The sequence below is a fragment of the Erpetoichthys calabaricus genome, chromosome 4 (assembly GCF_900747795.2).
Source record: "Erpetoichthys calabaricus chromosome 4, fErpCal1.3, whole genome shotgun sequence".
Classification (NCBI taxonomy): Eukaryota; Metazoa; Chordata; class Cladistia; order Polypteriformes; family Polypteridae; genus Erpetoichthys; species Erpetoichthys calabaricus.
In genome coordinates this window covers 234,078,193-234,104,107 of record NC_041397.2, presented here as the reverse complement: position 1 = coordinate 234,104,107, position 25,915 = coordinate 234,078,193, and the positions used below count along the sequence as shown (strand labels likewise).

The window sequence follows — 25,915 nt, the reverse complement described above, 5'->3', positions numbered from 1 at the left end:
TATTATTACATCAACCCACTAAAGTAAAGTGACACCCTTAGAGGCGGGACCAGAAGTGACTTCATCATAGGTGGAAACGGAAAGTGACATCATCAGGAGTCGAACTGGAAGTGAGGTCATTGAAGGCGCCGGAAGTAATGTCATCACAGGCTCAGGAACCCTGTGGGATTTCCCGAGAATGGTCTGAAAGGGATCGAGAAAGACATTTATCGCACCCCGCCACCTCCTGGTCGGATGTGGAATTGCCATTATTCAGGCCCTTTAGTTGACTCCTACTCGCACGTGTGTGACACAGTGGATTAAAAAGTTCTGCAAACTCTGTGTATACTTTTTTATTTTTAAAATAAATAATTTGAGATAAAAATATAACATGCGCTATTATGCACTTAAATGTAAATCTGCTGCTCTCTTGCTTAATTTCTCTTCTTTTTGCAGTCTGTGGTTTATTTGTAAGTAGTTTAATTATTGCTTCAGTGGACAGACTGACGTAATGAATTTTGCAGCATTTCAGTTAACTAGATGTTCTTCTCAGTTCATTCACTATTGATTTTGTTCCATATTTTATCATTTAGTGGAATATCTGATTAAGTTATTTGTTGTAGGTTTTAGTATTTGTTTTACTGGAACAATGAAACAATTCTACAGTTATTATGATGTAATTACAAACATACAATTATTAACATTTTGTTTTCTTACAAGAATTATGTCATAAAGTTTAAGAAAATGTCCAAATAGTACTACCTTAACTAATGACAATTCTATTAATACTGTTATTTATAATAATAACAGTAAAATATCAATAAATAATGTTATTATTCATTTTTGGCATACTGAACAAATGTTCACATTTATAAATATAGACCTAAATTTATAAATATTGTGATGGAACCAGGACCATCAGTGAGCCTCAGACCCCAAACATGAACACACACGGTCCCAAGTTCAAATAAATAGTGTGTTTTTTGTACACAATTCCTCAAAAAGTAACAAAAGCTCAAAGCACAAGTACTCTCTGTCCAGTCGAGTGTTGCTCCACATCCTTCCATTTCCGACTCGCCTAGATTAAGGAGTGCAGCTCCTTTTATTAAGGACCCAGGAGTATTTCCGTTGCCAGGCCACTGCCCGATGGAAGTACTTATATGGAAGTCCCACTTATTAGGGAGTGCACCTCTATGCAGCACCCCTTTGTGGCACCCATTGTCCCCAGCAGGGCTGTGTTGCTGGACTACATCTCCCAGCATTCCCAGAGGGTTGCTGCCATCTTGTGTCCTGGGGAATTAACCTGTCCCCTGCAAAGTGTTTCATTTCTGTTGGACTGTCTGTCCATCACATCCACCCGCTACTTCTCGGTGTGGCTCTGTTCTGTCATGATCGGGATGCCCGTCCAATCCATGTGGCATTTATAATATCCATCCATCCATCCATTTTCCAACCCGCTGAATCCGAACACAGGGTCATGGGGGTCTGCTGGAGCCAATCCCAGCCAACACAGGGCACAAGGCAGGGAACCAATCCTGGGCAGGGTGCCAACCCACCGCAGGACACACACAAACACACCCACACACCATGCATACACTAGGGCCAATTTAGAATCACCAATCCACCTAACCAGCATGTCTTTGGACTGTGGGAGGAAACCGGAGTGCCCGGAGGAAACCCACGCAGACACGGGGAGAACATGCAAACTCCACGCAGGGAGGGCCCGGGAAGCGAACCCGGGTCCCCAGGTCTCCCAACTGCGAGGCAGCAGCGCTACCCACTGCGCCACCGTGCCGCCCATTTATAATATTTATAAATATAAATATATTTCAAATTGATAAATGTAACTGTCTTTTATTCAGAAGTTTAGTTTATTTTCCCAAATTTGAACTCAGCCCTATGGTTTATTTTCTGTTTTTTCAAACTTGTTCTTTAATATTGAAGGAGTCTAAAACTGAAGTGATTTATAACTGACTTGTTCCATTTTGTATCTAAGGCGGTGACTCATTGGCAGACGCGCTTTGTTTATTGCCTACTTTCCGCATCTCTTAGTACACTACTTCTTTAGTCATTCACCAGTTCTACCTGTGGATATGTTTACTTTCAGTGACTTGACTGACTTGAATTAAAGGATTTTATTGGTAGTTCCACTTAGACTTCAATGCTGTTTTATCGCAAATAAAAATGAACAATTCATTTCCCAGAGTGATTCAGTATGTTTAGTAAATGAACGTAATTTATTCAGTATGATTTGTTTGTTCAGGAACTACTCACGACTACCTTATTAAACTAAAAGCAAACATAAAATGTTCCAGAGTTACTAAATCAGCAGGTAATACACTATGGACCAGTTTGAGGCTGATAGCAAAAAGGTGTTTTACTTGACAGAGAGGAATCAAAATGTCAAAAAGGAGTACAATTGGTAATATTTTGTAGAATATTAGATTGAAGAGTCATTGCATTGGGAGTTAAATGAAATTAATTTATTCTGTTTTCTTTGCAATTTGCAATGTGATTATACATTTACTACTATTACTGCTATTTTACTTTATTGCCATAACAACATTAATTGCATAGAATTTATTTACCTTCCAAAGAACCATTTAACAAAAACACACTGGAAACTACTGTATGTGTCAAATTAGTGTCGAAGAACTTTAAGGTCAATAAGTTCATGTATCGCAGAGCTCATGAGTCTACCTATTATCTAAGCTAAAGAGATAAGCCCACTAGCCTACACAATATAATATTCAGCTTGCATTTTTGACTAATGAATTTTCCTGTAACAACTGTATTATATTTGATGACTTTAATGTTCAGTACTGTTTTCAGTGAACAAGGGCTTATCTACTTGCATTTTCATTTTAAAACTAATTACTCTCTAGTGTACAGTATGTCAATTTTACAATTTTTACAATTGTTTTAGTATAACTAAAGAGAAGAAAAAACATATTAAGGCCTGTCAGATGCAGATTATTATTGGTTGTTTTATAAAAGCCTTAATTTTAGTAGTGGCTTCATTGTCATTTTGATATGGTATGTTGACAATAATGGCATAATTGAAATAGAATCAAGTGATTTGATCAATTCAGCACCTGGAAAGCTAGAGTGCTATTCGGTCAGCCTGAGTCTTTTCATAAAGCCATTTTACTATTTAGCCCACAGGATATGAGTAAAAGAATAATAGAGTTGCGCTTTATTAGAGCCATTGCCTCATTAACATTTTTAACAGTGAAGCTGAAAATGTCATTTTTGGTCCATTGTGATTACTTTCAAACAATTAATTTTAGCAGGTTCAATCAATCACATTGAATCCTGGACATAATGGATGGATTTAAACATTTGAAAGCTCCCCTGAGTTGTTATACAATTGATAAAATCCAACATTAACCTCTGGGCCAACAGCAACATTTGTTAATAAAAAGTACTTTTTATTACATTTGTTTATGATTTCTCTTTTGTTGTGTATTTTTCGTGGAAGTTTTAGTTTTACAGGTAAGAGTAATTAACTAAGGTAAGAAAAATCTGTCTTTTAAATCAGAAAGGAGCACATTATTTATTTTATTTTAAGAAAGTAACATAGCATACAATCAAACAAATCAAATTTACAGAACTTACACAACAAAAAACTTCAAAAACCTGACAAAAAAAAACCTGAGACAAAGAGAGAAATAAATAAATAATACAAATAAACAAATGGGAAAACATCCTTTTGCCTCTAAATGAATGCTTATTCTAATTTTTTTAATTAACTCTTGCAAGTTTTTAAAAATGTTTTGGACAGATCCTCTAAGCGAGAATCTGATTTTCTGCAATTTCAGATAATATAGAACATCAGTTATCCACTGAGTTATAGAAGATAGGTTGGGAAAGAAAGGAGCAAATTAAAACTTCAAATTTTAATCAGTCCATGGATGACATTCTGTAAACATTTCTTTTGCAAATTCAGAAAATTTGTTAATGCAGCATTCGCTTTTTTGTGCCAACATCAAAGACCAACAAACACACAGATGAACCTAGCAATGTAAGCAAATTCCTAACTAACAATCAAAACAAACCCAAAAGGCAATAACATAATTAGAAAGTACAATGAAAAATGTAAACAAAAGATTAAATAAATATAAGTGTTAAATAACTGAAAAGCTAAATACATTAATAAAAAATACCATTAGGCATTGGTAGAACCTGACATTGAAGTTTTGCTATATTGAGACTTGATATAACATGACTTTGGATATAGTACAGCTGTATTGTGGCAAAAGTAAAATATTAAATCACATGGTGACTCGGTGCTCTTCATAAATGCAATGTTTTTTTAAGGAGTGCAATATGTTTTATTATTATTATTATTAGTAGTAGTAGTAGTAGTAGTAGTAGTAGTAGTAGTATTATGATGCCATTTTATTGCAAGATTTTATTCAACTTGCCCACTCTGTTTGTCTGGGTCAAATTTTGCAATCAATTTTTTACACCGTTTTACCAAACCGATTTCCTTCAAACTTCATATGCTTGCTGATCTCCGTTGTCAATGCAATATTGCATCAGTTTTCACATGGGATCGGTATGCTATTTATGTTAAATTTCTCGTTTAGTTATGCTTTTAGCGATTACACATTCTATAGTGCTTTTAGCCAAAACACATATATATGAAAAATTAGCAGTGTTGGTCAGTTGGTTAGTGTGTTGGACTTTCAATCAAATGGTTGAAGGTTTAAGGCCAATATACACAAGCTCATTTTTTTTTTTAATTTTACCAATTTTTCATCATTTATATACAAATTTGGTGAAATACTCTTTTCAGTGATTTGGCGATATTGGCTCAGTGGATAAAGTGTTGGGCTTTTCTAAGAAAGATTGAAGGCTCGATTCTCCAGTAGATCAACACACATTTCTAGTACTTCACACATGTAAGGTTTCACCATGATTAGGACTTTCTGAAATGAGAAGTGCACATGAATGAATGTTACGTTTCTCTTTAAGATCATAGGCTCAATTCCACTCTGTCGCTAATGTCATTTGTGTCAATTCACTTTCCCGCCCAAGTCAAGGTGCCGAAAACTGTGTGACATTAGGTTGCCTAAAAAACATATAAAAAAGGTTTTTAAGTGACACAATTTTTTTCAAAAATGCACTAAAAAGTACAACATAATTTTTTTCTTGTACTAAGGTATTGTTGGTCATATGTGACTAAAAATAAAACTGTGCAGCACCCATAAAAGAATTCATTTAATTCAATTAAAATGCATGGATTCCTTAAATGATTAAAAAAAATAACTCATACAATTTGAAAATGTCTCCAGTTGTAACCATTGTCACACACGCGCATTTAGGAAGCAGCCATCAAGTCCTAAGGTGAGTGTTATTTCGCAAGATGAGGGGTTGGTTACGTGCACTGATGTCTCTCTCTCTCTGTCTGCAGAAATAAAGAAGAAAAACCATAATACACCTACCTTACTTCCGGTTTCTCAAAATGGCCACCATCCCATACAATGAAACAATTGTGACGTCACTTCCGGTCCCTGGACGGTGATGTCACTTCTGGCCACTTCCAATGACATTACTTCCGGCTCTGCCATGATGACGTCACTTCTGGCCATTCCCGATGACGTCTCTTCCGTTTTGTCACTTCCTTCTGCCATGTTTTTTCTTTTTTATATATAAACGCCATTTACCTTACTATCTGTGTCAAATGTGATCAGTTTTTGATTTATTGTGACCGTTTTTTTTTTCTTTGTCATTCGGACAATATACAGGGTCATTCTCCAACACTTTTTGAGTATTACTTTGTTGTTAATTCCTCCACACCATTATCCTACATACAGTAAACCCTCGCTATATCGCGCTTCGACTTTCGCGGCTTCACTCTATCGCGGATTTTATATGTAAGCATATCTATAATAATAAAAGGCAAAGCCCTCACTGAGTGATTCACTCACTCACTGACTGACTGACTCACTCATCACTAATTGTCCAACTTCCCGTGTAGGTGGAAGGCTGAAATTTGGCAGGCTCATTCCTTACAGCTTACTTACAAAAGTTAGGCAGGTTTCATTTCAAAATTATACGCGTAATGGTCATAACTGGAACCTCTTTTTTGTCCATATACTGTAATGGAAGGCAGCAAGATGGCCGTAGGAGACTGAGTTGCGTGTCGCGTCATCACGCCTCCCACGTTATCACGTGAACTGACTGTGAACTCAGTACGTAGAAAAGAAGGAGGAGCCCCAAAGAGCGCTGAAGAAAACATTCATTACACAATTGACAAGGCAGCGAAACAATAAGAAGCGAGTGAGTGACGCATACAAGCATCTTCATAAGACACGAGGTATAAAAAAGCACGGTGTAAACCATAAGTCTAAATTAACTTTATAGAAATGCTCCCGCTGCCGTTTGCAATACCATATTCGTGAGATACAAGTTTAATGAGAAGACACGAGGTATAAAAAAGCACGGTGTAAACCGTAACCTTAAATTAACTTTATAGAAACGCTCCCGCTGCCATTTGCAATGCCATATTCGCGAGATACAAGTTTAATGAGAAGACATGAGGTATAAACGACAGTTTGCATCACTTTGTAACAGAGTTAAAATTGCTGTAGCGAGAAACTTTTAACTGCCGGGTCTTAGCTAACATTAAATAAACCCGGACATCGCAACATCACACAAGAGAGCGGCTCACGTGAAGTGACTGAACGCAGCAGGAGTGATCACTTCCATGAATCAAACCTGTTCAAAAAACACATTACACAATTGATAAGGTAGGAAAAGAATATGAAACAAGGCACGGTATAAACCGTAACTTTAAATTAAGTTTATAGAAACGCTGCCGTTTGCAATACCATATTCGCCCCTGCGAAGTGCGGGATTTTGCTATATATATTAAACTATTTCAACCATTGTATAATCTGCTTCTCGCAACTGAAAGAGGGCACCGTGGCAGAAGTTAGCCGACTTGCTCACCAACCACAAGCGTTACCTGGTAAGTAACCACCCATACAATCAGATTGTGAATCAGACTACGAATGCCTGCAATGTAATTACCCCGATCTACATGCTGTCAAATGAACGAACCACACGCCGTGGCACAACGTTAGGGGCTTCGCCTCTACGTCCGAGGATCGATTCCCGTAAGGGAGTGCAGTGACTGTGTACTCCTAATGAGCCCACAATTACGGCGAAACACGTGTCGCATACTATGCATCTTCAAAGCACGGTGTAAACAGTAAGTTTAAATTGAGTTTATAGAAACGCTCCCGCTGCCGTTTGCAATACCATATTAGATGACTTTGTAACAGAGTTAAAATTGCTGGAGCGATAAATTTTTAACTGCCAGGTCATGTCGCGTGTTCTTGGGTAGGTACACCAAAAAATGTATACATTTATGCATGTAATGGGCAAACAAAAAATGTACTATACCCGAAAGCACTACAGTAGTACTCGATGTATCTTTACTTCTTAAATGTTAATGTTTTACTGTTTAATAATTTATACGCTTCTTATATGTTATTCAGATTCTTTTATCAAAATACCAGTAACAGCGCACTGCACGATAACGTGGAGTGAATACACTTGACATGACCATTCATAGTATTTATCCTCTTTCTCTGTACGTTTACCATTCGTTTGCTCAGAGGTTGATGCGCTTGCTGCTTAATGAGCAGCTCTTCACCCTAGCGTCCCGCTGCTTCTCTTCTTTCGTCGGCATCTTTTCCCGTTAAAACTGATTTTTTTTAAAACTTAGTATGTTTTCTTTAATTTTTCAGTTAAGCTGGCACTTAAGTCTTCAATCTGCCTCAAGAATGATTAGTGAAGGTGGTAGACAATGAAAACGTCAGCCGTACGCATTCGCCACGCACGCACTGGTGCGCGCAGCTGTGAGTTGATTCTACAATAAAATAAAATAAAGATAAAAAGAGTAATAACTTGCAGCACTGCTATTCAATTACACTTGCCTAACGCCTCTCCTAAGGGGAAATACTGTGGGATCTGGGCATCCGTCAAAGAAGCAATCACAAGCCCGATTAGAAAGCGGGAAGCTGTGATTTGTCGTCTCCCTCCCATGTAACAATCACAGCCCGTGTTGCAATGCACTATGTATGTATATATGTGTATGTGTGTGTATATGTATGTGTATATATATATATATATATATATATATATATAATGTTCATATGTGTGGGAAAGCGAATAGTAGACGTGACGTAGTATATGTGTACCAAATTTCAAGTCAATAGGTGAAACGGTTTGCGAGCTACAGCTGATTTAAAATCCTGGACAGACAAACGAATAGCCACGGTAGCATATTATAGAAGAACATTTTACTGTTGAATAATTTATATTTATATGCAATGTGCTTCTTATATATTACTTCATATTCTCATATGATAATGATGTTAATGTTGTTTATATTGATTTCTATGTTATTGTAAGTGCTCTTTATTTGTGGAAAAATAAATTTGGCAATTAAACTTATTTTATACATACATTTCATTTTTTTCTCTTGCACTCAGTGAGCGAATCCACTGGGTAATCAGCTATATATATATATATATATATATATATAAGATAGATAGATAGATATATGTGTATGTATGTAGATATACAAATATGTATATGTATATATGTGTATATATATGTAGATATACAAATATGTATATATATGTATATATGTGTATATATATGTAGATATACAAATATGTATATGTATATATATGTATATATGTGTATATATATGTAGATATACAAATATGTATATATATATATGTATATATGTGTATATATATGTAGATATACAAATATGTATATATATGTATATATGTGTATATATATGTAGATATACAAATATGTATATATATGTATATATGTGTATATATATGTAGATATACAAATATGTATATATATATGTGTGTATGTATGTATGTGTGTATATATATGTTGATATATGTATATATATGTGGATGTGTATATGTATATATATATATATATATATATGTATATATGTTTATGTATATATATGTTTACATAACCTCTTTAACACACTACTTCTCCGCTGCGAAGCGCGGGTATTTTGCTAGTTTAAATATATATCGCGGATTTTTCGCTGGTTCGTCGATTTCAGTGGACAATGGGTCTTTTAATTTCTGGTACATGCTTCCTCAGTTGGTTTGCCCAGTTGATTTCATACAAGGGACGCTATTGGCAGATGGCTGAGAAGCCACCCAATCAGAGCACGTATTACGTACTAAATAAAACTCTTCAAATATATTGTGAGCAGGGGGCTGTTCACACCCCTAGAGGATACGGACGTTCCTCAAAAAACGCTGAAAGACTATCTTCACATTGTTCCCTTCCTTGCTAGGCTTACTTGTGGCTGCTTTGTTGCGCGATATGCTTCCTGCACGGTGCTTCACATACTTAAAAGCTCCAACAGCACCTATTTGCTTTTCTCTCCTGCTCTGACATTCTCTGCTCCTGACGGAGGGGGTGTGAGCAGGGGGGCTATTCACACCCCTAGAGGATGCGGACGCTCGTCTAAAAAAATGCTGAAAGACTACCTTCACATTGCTCCCTTCCTTGCTGGGCTTCCTTGCGGCTGCTTTGTCTCGGCAAGCGACATGCTTCCCGCACGGTGCTTCGCATACTTAAAAGCTCAAACAGAACCTATCAGTTTTTGATTGTTTGCTTTTCTCTCTCACTCTCTGTCTCTCTCTCTGACATTCATACTAAAAAGCCCAAACAGCACCTATTGATTTTTGATTGTTTGCTTTTCTCTCTCTCTGACATTCCCTGCTCCTGTCGCACACTCCTTTGAAGAGGAAGATATGTTTGCATTCTTTTAATTGTGAGATGGACTGTCATCTCTGTCTTGTCATGGAGTACGTTTGTCTCTTTTTCAAAAGTTTAAATGTTTGTTTGCAGTGTTTGAATAAAGTTCCTGTCTCTCTACAACCTCCTGTGTTTCTGTGCAAATCTGTGACTCAAGCGTGACAATATAAAAATAACCCTATAAACATATGGTTTTTACTAGGCGGATTTTCACCTTTCGCTTGGGGTTCTGGAACGCAAACCCCGCGATCGAGGAGGGATCACTGTACTTCAATCAACTTTTATATTATGTGTCATTTTCTTTCCATAATTAAGCCGTTTAGGAATTTTACTATAACAAATCTATGTATTGACACAGTAAAGGCCTTTTCCTTTCAACTCGACTGTGCAGCCCATTTTTGTTCAAGTACCTCCTTGTTGTGCTTCTTGAAAGCGCAACACTATTTGTTTGCAGAGATGCCCCTCTGGATGATTTCAGCTATCATTATGATTTAACAAGGGCACCCATAATTATGTGATAATAATTTGCTTTGCCTAAGCACACTCTTTAATTAAAAGGAAAGCTTTATGCATGATTACTTATGTTTTACAAACAATAGCCAATATTTCACAAATTGTGCCAGGTTATGTAAATATATCGGCAAAACTATATCAGAAAAGTGTTTTTTTTTTTTATTGCTAGGATATTGTTATTCAGGAGATCCATACAATGCACAAAACACATTATTTTCTGGCAAAAGGTGAAGGAGTGGTGGTGGTAGTGAAGGTATGAGAGATACTCATCCAATTAGAGATAGACATTTTGTCCCCTTTATCATCCCCTATTTCTGGCTGAAGTGGGCAATTTATCCAGGACATCAGGATACTCCCTACTCATTATGAAGGATGCCAAGGGATCTTTTATGGCCACAGTGAGTCACAACCTCGGTTTTACATTTAATTCGAAGGATGACGCCATTTTTACAGCACAGTGTCCCCATCACTGAATTGGGGTATTGGGATCCACACACAGACCACATGGTAAGCACCACCTGCTGGCTTCACCAACACCAGTTACAGCAGCAACCCAAGCTTTCCCTAGTTGGTTTCCGATCTGAGTACTGGCCGGGCCCAGCATACTTAGGTTTTATGTGGATGACATGTTCTGATGTGCATGTGGTATGGTGTGGCACAAAAATAGCTGCTGTCACATCATCCAGGTGAATGCTACACATTAGTAGTAGATAAAGTGGCTCCACACTCACCAATGAGCGTGCTTTGAGTAGCAAAAAGAGCCCTCTATAATTGTAAAGAATTATTATTATTATAGACACTGTCATGCAGTCAACTTTTCTTAATGTTTTCAATATCATAAAATCACAATCTGAACTTAACTCAAAAGTGAATTTATGACCCTATTACCAAACTTCAATTTAATTGGAAGTAAAAAAGGTTTGTAGTTGGGTCTTTGTTTAAAACTGTAATATCTTTTTTTTTTTGGTAAAATGTCTCCATTAAACCATTTGTCTGTAAATTATTTACTCTAGTCCTTTTTTAATATGTATCAGATTCTCCAGTGAATAAGTATATCTGTTGATACATTTTTCCACATTTGCTAAACTTTGACTTGGAGAACAGACCTGCTGTATTTAATCCTAGAGACTGACATGGGATTCAAAAGGCCCTGTGGAGGATTATGGGAATAACTATTTTACAGTCAGGATGATACTGGATATTTATTTTGGTATACAGTACTTCCCCAATTAAAACCTTTTTAAGTATCCATGCAAAATGTTAAACTAAGTTCCTTTTACCAAAATCACTTACCACTATAACAACCCATTAAATAAAATAAAATACGCTGTCGGAAGTTTTGAATTTTTTAAAAGTAAACAAAATTCCACACTTGTATCCTCCTGCTGAACAGCAGCAACCTAAGGTCCTGCACTTTTATATTTTATATGTTTATATACAGCAAGCCAGGGGGAGGTGTTCGCGAGCAGATCCTGACCTCCAATACTACCAAGAAACACCAGAAATCCAAAATATTATGGAAAATCAAAGAAAACAATAAGGGTTTATAGGAAGGAAGATGAGACAGCTGCAACACAGGAAGAATGAAACAAAAATACTAGATGATAGGCAATGCTATGTGGCACCTAGGGATAGTTTCCTAGTCCCTCAAATCCCTTTTAATATACTTCCTCTCTCCTCAAAACCAGGCGAGCCCTTAACTCCAATTCCTCCCAATTGCAGACTCACCAGAGTGACGCATACATGAGAAGCACTTTTGAGTAACCCTGATTTCTTTTAAAAAGGGTCGCCTGCCACACTGATGCTCCCTTAATTGCCCCCAGCAATCTATCAACCCTGTAAGAATCCATTCTACAATGTCATCAGAGTGATTTCCTTAGCCACTCAGTTATCTGAAAGCCTGATAATACTTTGGGACGAGTTATCCATTCTTTCTTTACTTTATTATCCTGTCCTGGGAGTGTTCTATTCAGTGCAGGATTTACGTATAAGCTACACAAGCTATAGCTTGGGGGCCCCCAAAACAAATCGTCCGAGTGAGCAATTGTCATATATACTTAAATATACTACAGCATTATTTGTCCCAATCAGGCCCGGCCTTAGGCATAGGCGAAGTAGGCGACTGCCTATGGCCCCGGCGTCCGGGGGGCCCCGGATCGACTCCTTGGTCTAATTTTCACGCATTTCACAGAGCTTCCAGGGAGGCTCCGCCCCCCTCAGGGGGCCCCTGGACCCCCCTTTCGCCTAGGGCCCCATAATACCTAAGACCGGGCCTGGTTCTATTATTATTATTATCTAATACTTGATGTGCTTTTGGCATCCTATCTGAAGAACATCCTGGATGTGCCACAATATAATGCCATATAGATAGAATCTTTAGAAACAAGGCTATAGTTAGCGATGTAAATAAATTAAGATCAATTTGTGCAACTAATAAATAGAAAATCAAAAGGAAAATGTGCAGCGTTTTGTCTGTCTCTTTGTGTGACATGTCTGCTTATCTCTAAAATAATTTCTTCAATGTTTCATCATTTATATTTGAAGGTACCATAAATCATCAACAAGCACCTCTACTTGCATTACTTTTGCTTTTCTTGTAGAAAGTAAGCAAAAAAATTGTATTAGGAGTCGGTTCTTAGTTATTGTGTAATACACTTTTTCCTCTCAACTGCCATTTTCCTGCTATTTAATTAGAAAACATTTAAAGCAAGATGTGTATGTTAACATAAATCACATTACAGACAGGCAAACTAGCCTTACATGACAGATCCCACAGATCAATCCAAATCCTGCAGTTCTCAGATTCCTACACATTATTTTCTATGCATGCTTTTCACTAGAGAGACTGACAGTCACATAAGAATTTTTTTTTCCAAAAGATTTTATTTGATGCTGCACAAAATTTGGCTCTGCCCCTACACACATATTTTTAAAAACTACTTAAATTAATTAGGTAAAGTGAAATAATCATGAAATAACTTTGTTTATTTGCACAGTGTGCCTGGTATCAACCCATGTCACATCTATTAAAAACTGGTTCTGACTTGTATTTGTTTAATTTCTGTGTGAATAAAACAAATAAAAAAAATTGTGAATACCTATATTTCCAGAGGGGAGGACCCTGGCTAAATGAGAGTTTATGTAAGTCCTTGCTCTTTTGGCAAAGAGATCGCCTGAGGCTGCCATTTAAGTGGTTGCATTCAGATTCTTCTGGGGACGCAGCTCTCTGCACCCAGACACTCCCACATTTATTGGCAGCAAATTAGTATTGCTTTAGGTTTTTTTTTTAGTCTAATGTGATTGGATAATCATCGATGCACTGGGTCATGTTGAAGTCAGTTTTTCACAGTTCACACCTGCCTTTAATGTCACGTAACTACAAACAAGCAAGAGCAACTTTGATGGCAACTTCAAGCGGAACATAAGAAATTAAAAAATTTTGGTTATTTTTTTCATGAAAAATGTTAGTGGCACGAAAGTAGCCGCAGTCATAGCATGAGGCTAAATTGTTTTGGCAGGCAAAGTGAAATGACTCAGTTTAATCAGAAAGTAACTGAGAAATTTTCAGGTATGAATGCCACATGGGTTGGACGGGCATCCTGACCAGAGACTGGAATAATTCCTTACTTGGACAGGAGACTCTGAACAGGCAGATGGGCATCCTGACCAAGAGAAAGGAAGGAGTCAGACCCAGAAGTGATGGTCATGGGAGATGGACGGACAGCCCACTGGAAGGGAAAGATGTCACTGGGGGCTTTTTAGCACCCTCAGCATGCTAGATGGGAGCAACCCTGGATATCAGTGCCCAGCAGGAGCCAGCAGGGCATGCCGGGAGATGTAGTCCAGCAGAGCACCCCTGCTGGGGTCACTGGGTGCTGCAAGAGGGCACTGCAGGGAGACAAGCTTCCTGTTATAATGGATTTTCACAAGACCCAGACTTTCACATGACCTGGCACCGGAAGAACTCCTGGGTCCTTAGTAAAAAGGACTGCACTCCCTTACCCAGGCAAGTCGAAGCTGGGAGGACGTGGGACAACACTCAGTGGGAGGAGTGTAGTGTGGTGGTGGTGAGAAGTATTACGGAGAGAGAGAGAAAGAGAATCTTGCGCTTATGCTAACTTTGTGTTACATTTTGTCAATTTTTTTGAGGAGTGTGCATAACAAACACATTGATATTTGAACCCGGGACTCTTATTGTGTTCTTGTTGGGGCTTGGGGCTCGCTGATGCTGTGCTTTGCATCACACAGGCCTGAAGGAAAGGAGAGCAAAATTTATGTTCAAGTAAATATAGGTATCCAGAAGGCAGAATAAGGTTTCGGTTGGATGTGTCCTGTTGGTGTAGTACAGGACAGGTTGAGGGGCAAGTTATGTTATAAGATGTGGGGGTCTGTGAATCTTTTTTTTTATATTTTTATTTTATTAATTTTCATTGTAATCATTCCATACAAACAGATCAATTTATAACCCAACAAATTTGAAGACTAATCAAACCCCACCCCTGAGAAGGAGAGCTTAGCTAAAGGAAAATTGCTTAAGGCTTTTTAATAAGGCAACATTAAACAAAAGAGAGGGAGAAGTAAATATCTATGTAAATAAGAGATGGAGAAGGGAGTTAAATGCGGTAATAGTTATTTCTCTTATTCTAAAATAATATTGATTAAATCCTGCCATGTTTTGAAAAAATTTTGTACAGATCCTCTAACTGAAAATTTGATTTTTTCCAATTTCAAATAATATAAAACATCGGTTTCCCACTGACTTATAAGAGGAGAATTAGGATTCTTCCAATTTAACAAAATAAGTCTGCATGCCAAAAGTGTAGTGAATGCAATCACCGTTTGCTTGTCCTTCTCCAATTCAAGTCCATCTGGAAGAACACCGAACATAGCTGTTAATGGGTTAGGAGGGATTGTGATACCAAGGCTGTCTGAGAGGCACTTAAAAATTTTTGTCCAAAATGATGTTAGTTTGGTGCAGGCCCAAAGACATTTTAAGAAACATGATAAACTGTAAGACATAAACAGATGTTAGAACATAATGTTGTCACAGTTTGCTAGTCCTTAACAACATAGTACATGTAACAGTAGAAAATGCATTGGTTTATTGCTAAGTCACAATCTTGTCTTAGGGAAGTTTAATCACAAAAGCAATTAAAACGTTTCTACCTTGGTTTGTTTGGAATGGTTGAGTGACTTATCTTTTTTCTTGAGGGCACGAATTGGAAGCAGTTGTTCCCACAGAGTGTACAGTGCTTGGTAATCTTGAGCTTTTCATTTTTCCCTACTAGTCCATAAGCTCTTGAGGCACTGAGTCAACACAGATAGGAACAATGTCTGATTTTTTTCCTCCGCTTCCAATTGCTGCCCACTGAGAACCCACTATTGAAGTTCGGGAATAAAAACATTAGTCACTTTCTTAGTTTTCGTGAACTGATTACTTACAATTCGTTATATGGACTAGTGTATCCCATGTTTTATTTCTATTTTTTTGTGATCAATTTTTTATCTATGCAAGAAAAACATACAAACATGGTGAACTGAAAAAGACAAAAGCTATATACCCTAAACGGCGCTCAGTACCATTCAAACACCCACCACTCCCCCCAGGCCTAGCAACAGAGTCGCAATCAACAAAAATGCATAGATGAAGAGAAGGAAAATCATTAGATAACAAAAGCATCAAACACACAAACCTGAACCTAACTGCTGTAACTGTGATGTTAATTGCCATTAAATAGGAAAGTTTTTGAAACTGGGGTAGACCAGTTCTCAATAGTTTCTAAGGATGCTCAGTTAACCTGAGAAGTTTGACAGTCTTAGATTAGAAAGTATTAGATTAGAAAGAAAGATCACTATTTGTCAAAAGAAAGAAGCTTGAGAAATTTCCAACGAGATGTAAGATGTAATTGAGCAGCTATAGGGCTAAGACAGAGCAGTTCAGAGTGGTGAGAGTGAGAGCTTCTTCGAAAGGTACAGCAGAAGTGTAGTTCGAGGAATAAGAATGATGTTCACAGGATGAAAGGAAGAGAGACACTGTCTTATCTGTAACCAGAAAGAGAAAACAGGAGGACAAGGCTGGAACACATGAAAGAAGGTGAAGGTAAACCAAGGCTCACTATACATGACAAAGAAAGTAAAACCCATGAGAAACCATTTATGGGGAGTAGAGTAAAGTCTATGGATTATTTTGAGATGGATGAATTGGTAGTTGGGGTTTCTGGAACGAAATCTCATATTGTTAACATTTTCCCAGCACAGAGTAGGCAGTGGAGCCTGTTTTATTCCCTGTTTATTTTAGTAGTTGTATGTAATGACATGATGTTTATCTTATTTTTGAAAAAAATGATTATAAAGACCATGCTGTTGTGTAACACAATTTCACACTATTTGTAAAACACTTGGTACATTAATTAAAGTCCTCAGAATTGCTAGTTTACAAATCTAGGAAATCTCACCTGTTAACAACTTTTGCATTTCTTTTTACTGTTTCTCCCTTCCATAGGTTTTCTTTTCTTTTTGACCACCATTTACTATGTGTAAAAACCAAAGTAGGACCTAATCCAGGTCTTCAAAGAACTTGATAAAGTAGATCCAGAAGAATACATTTAGCTTAACGGTGAATCACACCAAGGACACCAGTGGAAGGCATTAGGACTAAAGCCAGGAAGTACTTCTTTGTGTAAAGAGTTGTGAGAATAGGAAACAAACTACTGAGACAGGTAGTTGAAGCAGAAACCATGACAACCTTTAAAAAGTATCTGGATGAGATACTGGGACAACTTCAATGTTAGCTATACAACTGAGCCTGATGGACTGAATGGTCTCCACTCATTTGTCAGATTTGTTAAGTTCTCAAAGTGGAATTGATCAGGTCAGAAACTTAACAATATAACAAATGAATCAGGGTGTGAAACAAATAATGAAATTTAAGGAAGTGAACAAAAAATTAAGCAACATTTCAGGCTGAATTTTATCACTAAAAAGGTCAAGAGCACCAGAAATCAAAACAACAACAATAGGTAAAATAATAGTTAAAAAACAGTGAAAGCAAAAAAGATTGCTCTAGTGATCTAAAGGTCACTTTAGATTAGGTGCCCTAATTATGCTATACATACCATGTAAACCTGTATAATTACAGAATAACTAGGTTTTATTACCTTGTACTTACTGTGTAATATAGTGTAACACTTTAATCAAGTACTCAGTTGTTATTCCATAATTTTTATAAGTACATATGTATATAAATTGTGGAATAACAATTACAATTGAATGCTTAACCCCAGCATTATATTTGTCTGCAGTGGCAGACAAAATTAAAAACAACATGGCCAATCCATGAACGTACACAATAGAATGACACTTACTGCAAGAGAAAAAAAAACACAAGGTGGTGTAAACATGAAATTTAAAAATGATATTAAAGATCAATAACAAGAAATACTGCAAAATATAAAATCTTCACTCATTATCCGATTCTAATCTGCTCCTGAAAATGAATCAGTAAATGAAAAATCAGATATCGTGAACGTTTTCCCATTATTTTTGATGTGAAAAATAATAATGTATTTCCAATGAAATGTCCCCAAATATAACTAAAACACTTATATGACCTTAATTTATCCATGATTTAAAACAGTTTATTCATCAATTGTTCAATTATTTGTTATTGTTGTAGTTTATGAGAATGTTTCTGCCAATTATGGTATGTTCAGGATATAAAGGAGAAACCAGGTCTTCAGTGCTCTCATGTGGAGGAAACACTTGACTCCCAGCACAGTTGACTTGTCATACAGCAGAATGCAGTTTTATATTTAAAAAAAACAAAAAAGAATTTGGAAATTTAGCAATGCTTTCACTTTTTTCAAACCTAATTTGGGGTCATTCTTTAAGATTACACAGATATTTGGTGGTAAATGCAGCCACTGCACAAATGTGTGATAGCAAAGTGACCAAAGCCACAGGACTAGCAGGAGGTGTTTCAGAGCCTGTCGGCATCAACAGCAGCACACTTGTTTACAGAGAAACACTTTCATGGCATGACATTCTAAGTTTATTCAGGTGTGTTGGATGAAATGTGCCTTATAGCAAAAAAAAAAAAAGTTATAATACGGAATTAATGGTATTAGAAAAACAAATCATTATACTGAAACATGGTATTAAAAGGCATGATTGTTTATTGAAAACAAAAAATGAAACAGGACTTATAGAAAAAAAGTTCACAACACCTTGTGACTTTTCTTTGTAGGTTTAGGTTCACAAAGAGTGTTGGTTACTCTTAAGGTTATTTGTTATGATTCAGATGAGGCTGTGCACTGCCACTCCAAAAACATCAATTACTAGACACTACTTAGTTGATACAGAGTCTGTAGTGTAAATTGTGAATGTAATATACTGTAATGACTTAATTTAGCATTACACCACAGGCCAAGCTTAGAGGTCTGCTCAGTTACATCTCCTTTCAGTTCCTTGTTAATCCTCAACATGAATCTACTGTATTGTTTGAGTCAGGGGTTCTCAGACCCGGTCTTGGGGACTCACTGTGGCTGCAGGTTTTTGTTCCAAGCAGTTTCTGTTTTTAATTGTATTTCTTGGCTAATTAAGTGTTATTTCCCAGATTCTGTGTTTTGGGAAGAATATATAAATTACAAAACTAAGTCTGGTAAAAAAAAAGTGTTATTAAAATCTACTAACTAGTTATATGTGAATAATGTATTTTTTTCTTTTTAACAGTGTCTTGGTTTTCATTCTTCTTTTCCAAGTGTTCTAATTGTTTAATTAATCCATTATTTACTAATTAGTGGGTCTCACTAAAGTAGTTGCAGCCTTTCACGATTCACTGCTGTTTGCCTGCATGTCTCCTCTGCTTCATTTTTAATTGCCATTATTAAGATGCAATGAAGGGAGAAAACTGCACAGAGAAAGAGCAAAATATAATGAAAATCAACAAAAGAGTTAAGCATTTAAATATGGAGCAAAAATAGAAATATTTCTAAATGTCTTACAAATGTAAAAAGCATGCTGCTGTGTTTTTCTCAATGTAGAATAAGAGAAGAGAAAAATAGCAGCTAATTAAATAAGATCAGTGTTGTCAGTTGTTGTCACTGATTGTGAATCTGGTTGAAACAAAAACCTGAAGCCCCAGTGGGCCCCCAGGGCCGACTTTGAGAACCCCCTGGTTTAAGTGGCAACTTAAGGCACATCTGTTCAGACAGGCATTTGGGTAGCTTTGCCGTTTGTGGGTGACTTTTATATTGTCTTTGTATTTTATGTTGTTTTGATATTTTTTTTTATTCTATGTTTTATTGTTCAAAGCTTTTGTCTGTGATAGGCACTTTATAAATTCATTTTTACTTACCGGTACTTCTCACCAAGGCACTGTACAGAAATGGCAGCTGTCTCCACAGTAGGTTTTCTTTAATATGTGCTAGAATCATCTGGCATAACTGAAGGCTTAAGTAATCACAGCACTTTAAATATGTAAAATTAACCAGTCAATCGATACATCTTAATTGTTTTTATAATACTGTGCATTACTGTGCAAAGTTACCCAGTTTTAGCCTGTCTGCTGAAATTGTACATGGAGTATAGAAGATTTTTATTTTATTCCATGTCCACTTCAAATTTATAAAAACATTATCATCCACTTCTTTATTATGATAGACATTATGAGAGCTTTTACAACTTGTCACAGAATTACAAATTTCCTTGGAGTGTAAAACAGCTGATCTGAAGATTCTTGGGCCTTAAAAACATAAAAAGATGGGTTGTCTCTTCAGACAATATATTTCAGGTCCTGCTGTGGGCACTGACATTAAAGCTGACAAGCTGTCACTTAACCAATAGTTACCTCTCAGCCAACTTCACGAGAGGGACATCTGTTTGCAATAAAATATTTCTCATGGAGGAGATATTCAAACAAAGCTGAAAGTATAAGCATTATTAGTGGGTATGTCTATGGTGACATTTTTTGACATCTATTAGAGGAGTACAAATTTTTTTTCTTCAGCCTTTCTTATTATACAAACATATAATTTGCAAACACCATGTACAGTTAACAAAAAAATCTGTAGAATGAAAGTCACTTAATTTCCCATAATCAGAAATAGCAGTTTTTATGTATTGTAAGCAAATATTGTAGATGTTAGGGTGTTTCAAATCTTACAGAATGTAAAAGGAGTCATCTGTCTGCTGTTGATTGCTTTTTGGAAAGTACTGTAGAATGCCTTGTGGCTTGGTTACTAAGCAGTTTGTCACACATATTTGCCTTGTATTTAAAACTATTGGGTTTTAACCCTTGCCAAGACAATAAGCTGTAAAAAGTTCAATTTAAATACTAGAATTGTTAACATAAATCATAATTTAAACAAACATACATAGATAACAGTCACACAACACAACCTAAAAGGTAAACTAATCAAACTGACATTAACCACAATGTAAAGACATCACTGCACTCATATAGTGAGGAGATTAATAGGCAAAAGAAAGCAACAGCTAAAAGAATTTTGAAGGTTCTGATATTTGGATACAAGCAGCCATTGCCCCTTTTTGCAGTTAGCTATTATCGCCTTTTTTGAGCTCATCTTCTCTGATGCAGATGGAAATGTAGTCAACCTTCTGCTACCTTCAATCTTTGTTCAACTCCTTGGTTTTGCTGGCTTTAGAGGAAAAAATGTCTTGTCTGATGGAAATCTCTTCTCTGCGAGCCATTTCATAATTTTTGGTAATCAGACCTATAACAGTAATGTCATCAGGAATGCAGTATGTAATGATGTAATTCTTTGCCACTAATCTGTGATTAGCACTAACATTATATAATTATAGTCCAACATTTTCATAACCATCATTTCATTTTAGAACCTTTTTACTCCAGTTCAAGTTCAACATGGCTGGAGTCTAGTCTAGCAGCATTGTACACAATGCATTAATAAACCCAGGACTTGTTATCATTTCATCATGGGGCAAGCTCGTGAACACACCCACAGTCATTGTTAGACCATTTTAAATTCAACAATTAACTTGACCTGCATAAGTTGCATGAGTTTTCTCTTTTACTTATTTTAGATTGTCAGAACCTTCACACAGAGAATTAGAATGAGGATGAGAACTTGGAAGGACCAAAGACAGGATTGCTATTTATGGATATCTTGTTTGCAAACCAGCCTCACATTTTGTATGATAAACACATTGATCAATTACGTTTGGTCCCTAACTTGGTGAACTGGATTCCTGGACAATTTTAACTTACAAAACACAAAGTTTGAGTGTTGATGGCTATTTTACTGATAACCTCATTTCATCTTCTGGAACACCTTAAGGCTGCTGTCCATCTCCTGTCTGTTTTGTATACCAATGACTGCAAGAGTTTACATGAAGGCAGGCATATCTTAAAATCTGTCATTGTGAGTCTGTTACAAGATAAGGAGGACAGCTATTGATCTATTGTTGATGAGTTTGCTCAGTGATGTGATCATTCTTTTTTACAGTAATTTTTTTTAAAACCAAGGATATGGCTATAGATTTAAGGTGTTCTCCTGTCCCCCCCTGTCTCAACAATAATTAAACGAAAGAAAGTAGAGTTGGTGGAGCAATACAAATATCTAGAATCAATCATCAATAACGGGCTGACATTTGATCTCAACGCAGAACCAATTTATAAGTAGGGAAAAAACAGCTGTTCTTTCTAAGAAAATTGAAATGATTTAAAATAGACAAAATATATAATGGTAGCTTTTTTTTTTATAAGTTCTTTGTCAAATCTATTCTCATATTTGCTTTAATATATTGGTTTGAACATGTTAATGTTAGGAACAAAAACTGCCTAAACAACTTTGTCAGAAGTAGCAGTAGAATTATTGGTCTACAGCAGCACAGTCTCACTGTGCTTTAAAGCAAACAAGTTAGAAAGGAGACCAACTCAGTTGTGGCAGACAGCGGTCGTGCTCTGTTTCCTGAGATTTATTTGTTGCCATCAGCCTGCAGATTTAGGTTCCCAAGGGTGAAAGAGATTTAAGAACTCTTTTAATTTTAGGGCTATAAGCATTTTGAATTCTGGTAGTTGTAGGGTTGCTGTTTGACTTCTATAGTACGGTATTATTATTGAGTACTGTTGAATTTAATTACTCTTGTTTGAAGAAATTTTGCAAGTCTGTGTACTAATTATAACAAAGGACATCATATGTTGCCTCTTGTTCTGTTTTCTTTTATCTGTGTAACAATGTCCTATGCTTTGTCATTTCCTACTACAAACAAAATGTCCTTCTGAGATGATAAAATCTACCTAACCTAACAGTCACGATTAGCAATACATGATCATACATCCGTGTTTTTTCACATATTAGCAAATGCTATAATAGTGAAGTATGTTCAATTGTGTGTAGAATAAATTCCTTTTGCAGTAACTAAGTCAGCACTTCTTGGAAATCTATAGAGAAAGAAGACCTCCCTTTGCGAACTAGCATTCAGCATACTAATGAAAATAAAATCGAAACACCTTTCTCATCCCGACTTTGAAAGAGATAGCTCTGGTACAGTACTCTGTCAGTGAGATAGTAAAAAAGACTCAATCATATTACAAGTCCAGCACCATCATTTTTATGGAGAGGAAATTCTGTTCTTGCTTGCTGCTCCCTCTATTTGATAAAAAGATAATAGATGTGTCAAAGAAGGCATGTTACAGGCAAATTTTAAATGTAATTGTTTTACTGTACACTATTGCACTATTTTATTTTTTTCATCAAAATACCAATTTAGTAAAAAAAATGGCTAATTTATAGTGTCAGTAGAATTCACTCCAGTGATGTTCCTTATAAACTCTTAAAGAAACATGGTAAAACTGTTAGATATCATGACCAGAAAAATGTGAAATATTGAACAGTGTGCATGCATGAATAGACATTGGAGACTAAAAAAATATTATTGGCTATAATTTCTGCTAAAGGCATCTGCAAAAATATTCACACTGATCTCACCAGCAATCACCTATTTTTCTCTTAATATTACTTTAGAAGAAATTGCCTTCACTTTGGCATTTTAGTTTTCTAGTTGATCAGAGTTGCAGTGGAATTACATATTGTAATAAAATAAGAAATTGGGAGATGATGTTAATATTTTTTATATCTGCTGTATTTCATGGTGTTGATGGCTTTAATGAAAGCAACAATACATGCTGAATAATTAATTGTAGTGATATCAGAACTCATTAAGTTCTAGAGCCTTGAGAATCCATTAAAAAAGGATATGCAATTTTTAAATTAGAAGCTGACTTTAAGTGTGGTCCAGTCAAAAAATGAAGCGTACTTAAATGAAATACAGTGATCCCTCGCTATATCGCGCTTCGCCTTTCGCGGCTTCACTCCATCGCGGATTTTATATGTAAGCATATTTAAATATATATCGCGGATTTTTTGCTGGTTCGCGGATTTCTGCGGACAATGGGTCTTTTAATTTCTGGTACATGCTTCCTCAGTTGGTTTGCCCAGTTGATTTCATACAAGGGACGCTATTGGCAGATGGCTGAGAAGCTACCCAACTTACTTTTCTCTGTCTCTCTTGCGCTGACTTTCTCTGATCCTGACGTAGGGGGATTGAGCAGAGGGGCTGTTCGCACACCTAGACGATACGGACGCTCGTCTAAAAATGCTGAAAGATTAACTTCACGTTGCTATCTTTTGTGCAGCTGCTTCCTGAAACGACATGCTGCACGGTGCTTCGCATACTTAAAAGCTCGAAGGGCACGTATTGATTTTTGACTGAAAAACAAACTCTGTCTCTCTCTATCTCTCTCTCTCTCTCTCTCCCTGCTCCTGACGGAGGGGGTGTGAGCTGCCGCCTTCAACAGCTTTGTGCCGCGGTGCTTCGCATACTTAAAAGCTAAACAGCCCTATCGATTTGTTTGCTAGAGATTGTTTTCTCTATCTATGTGACATTCTGTGCTCCTGACACGCACTCCTTTGAAGAGGAAGATATGTTTGCATTCTTTTAATTGTGAGACAGAACTGTCATCTCTGTCTTGTCATGGAGCACAGTTTAAACTTTTGAAAAAGAGACAAATGTTTGTTTGCAGTGTTTGATTAACGTTCCTGTCTCATTACAACCTCCTGTGTTTCTGCGCAAATCTGTGACCCAAGCATGACAATATAAAAATAACCATATAAACATATGGTTTCTACTTCGCGGATTTTCTTATTTCGCGGGTGGCTCTGGAATGCAACCCCCGCGATGGAGGAGGGATTACTGTATAGGGCACTGCTTTGGTGCAGTAATTTGTGTTACCCACATCATCATTCTAAATGCTGGGTAGGATGCCTTCTGTATAAAGTTTGTATGTTCTCTCTGTGTTTGCTTAGGTTCTTTCTAGGAACAACAGTTTCCCCACACAGTTTATAAAAGTGATTGCTGATTTTAACTTACTACTTGTCTACTATGACTGAGGGTGGTTGTGTGCACAATTGTGCCCTGCGATGCATTAATATTTTTTCTAACGTTGGGTTCTGCCTTATGTCCACTGCAGACATAAGCAGCTGGAAGTTGAACTCCACTAATTCATTATTTAATGAAACTGCTGCCTGGTACAAACCTCTCCAATGCTCATTGGAGTGTCTGCAGTCACCTAACTATTCAATAAAATGCTAGTTTAGAATGTGCTGAAGAAAGGAGCAGTAAGTCTATGTTATCATAATATTAATTTACAGTATGATTTAGAAATATAATCATCTAGAATTTACTGACAGACCTATCATTTAGTTAAAGTTCAATGGTGATATGGTTTCTTAGTCAAACCAGCCTATCTTCAGTTATTACCAGTTGTGATGGCAATGTCACCAAAAGTATTAACATCCAAAGAAAGCTTTTAGTGTTAGTAATATGCTTTCTTAATTTTTGTTTTCTCTTGCAGGTGCTATGGCAGTGCTCATTCCACGTCTTGACCTGGTTATCTCCTTTGTTGGAGCAGTGAGCAGCAGTACACTGTCCCTCATTTTCCCTCCTCTGCTGGAACTGGTTACGCTGTCAGAGAAAGACATCTCCGTCTGGATGGTTATAAAGGATATTTCTATAGCTGTATTAGGATTTATGGGATTTCTAGCTGGGACTTATGTGACAGTTGAAGAAATGATCTATCCTCAAACATCCTTCTTGGAAACTGGAAAGCTTTTCCAAACACTCAACATAACAAACACAATGGATTTGATGAGAAATAGTACACAGTCCATGCTGCTCGAAGGATGATCTTCAATAACATGCTAAAAGAAAAAGCTGCTTGATTTCTTGGAGATGAGGGTAAGGGAAAGGTGTTGGGGTGTGATATCTAATAGTATGAGGTTGGTATTTTTAAATTCGGTCATAGGATTCTAATGTTGAAATAAAATTCAAGAAATTTTCAAAGTAGATGGTTTTTGTTTTCTTTCACAAGACATTTAGGGAACTTGTAAATCCTGATAAATGTGAGTATGTATGAAGTAGAGTTTCTGTTATGCATTGTTTATTAATGAAAAAGGTAAGCCCAGAATTACATTATAATTGCCATCTCGGTACCATGTATGTGCCACTTTGTCAGAGTTTAATTTTTGCTTTGTTACATACAATAAATGTAATCCCT

At 36.6% G+C, this 25,915-nt stretch overlaps 1 protein-coding gene across 2 annotated transcripts in view; it reads left to right on the top strand.

Moving 5' to 3' along the window:
• slc36a4 (solute carrier family 36 member 4) overlaps positions 1-25,701 on the top strand; it is a 548,893-nt gene extending 523,192 nt beyond the window's left edge. For both annotated transcript variants that reach the window (XM_028800423.2, XM_051927332.1), the window contains one exon: positions 25,214-25,701. In XM_028800423.2, coding sequence (XP_028656256.1) covers positions 25,214-25,545 — 332 coding nt within the window. In that variant the 3' untranslated portion in view covers positions 25,546-25,701. The remainder of the gene's footprint in view (positions 1-25,213) is intronic.
• The last annotated feature ends 214 nt before the right edge of the window (positions 25,702-25,915 follow it).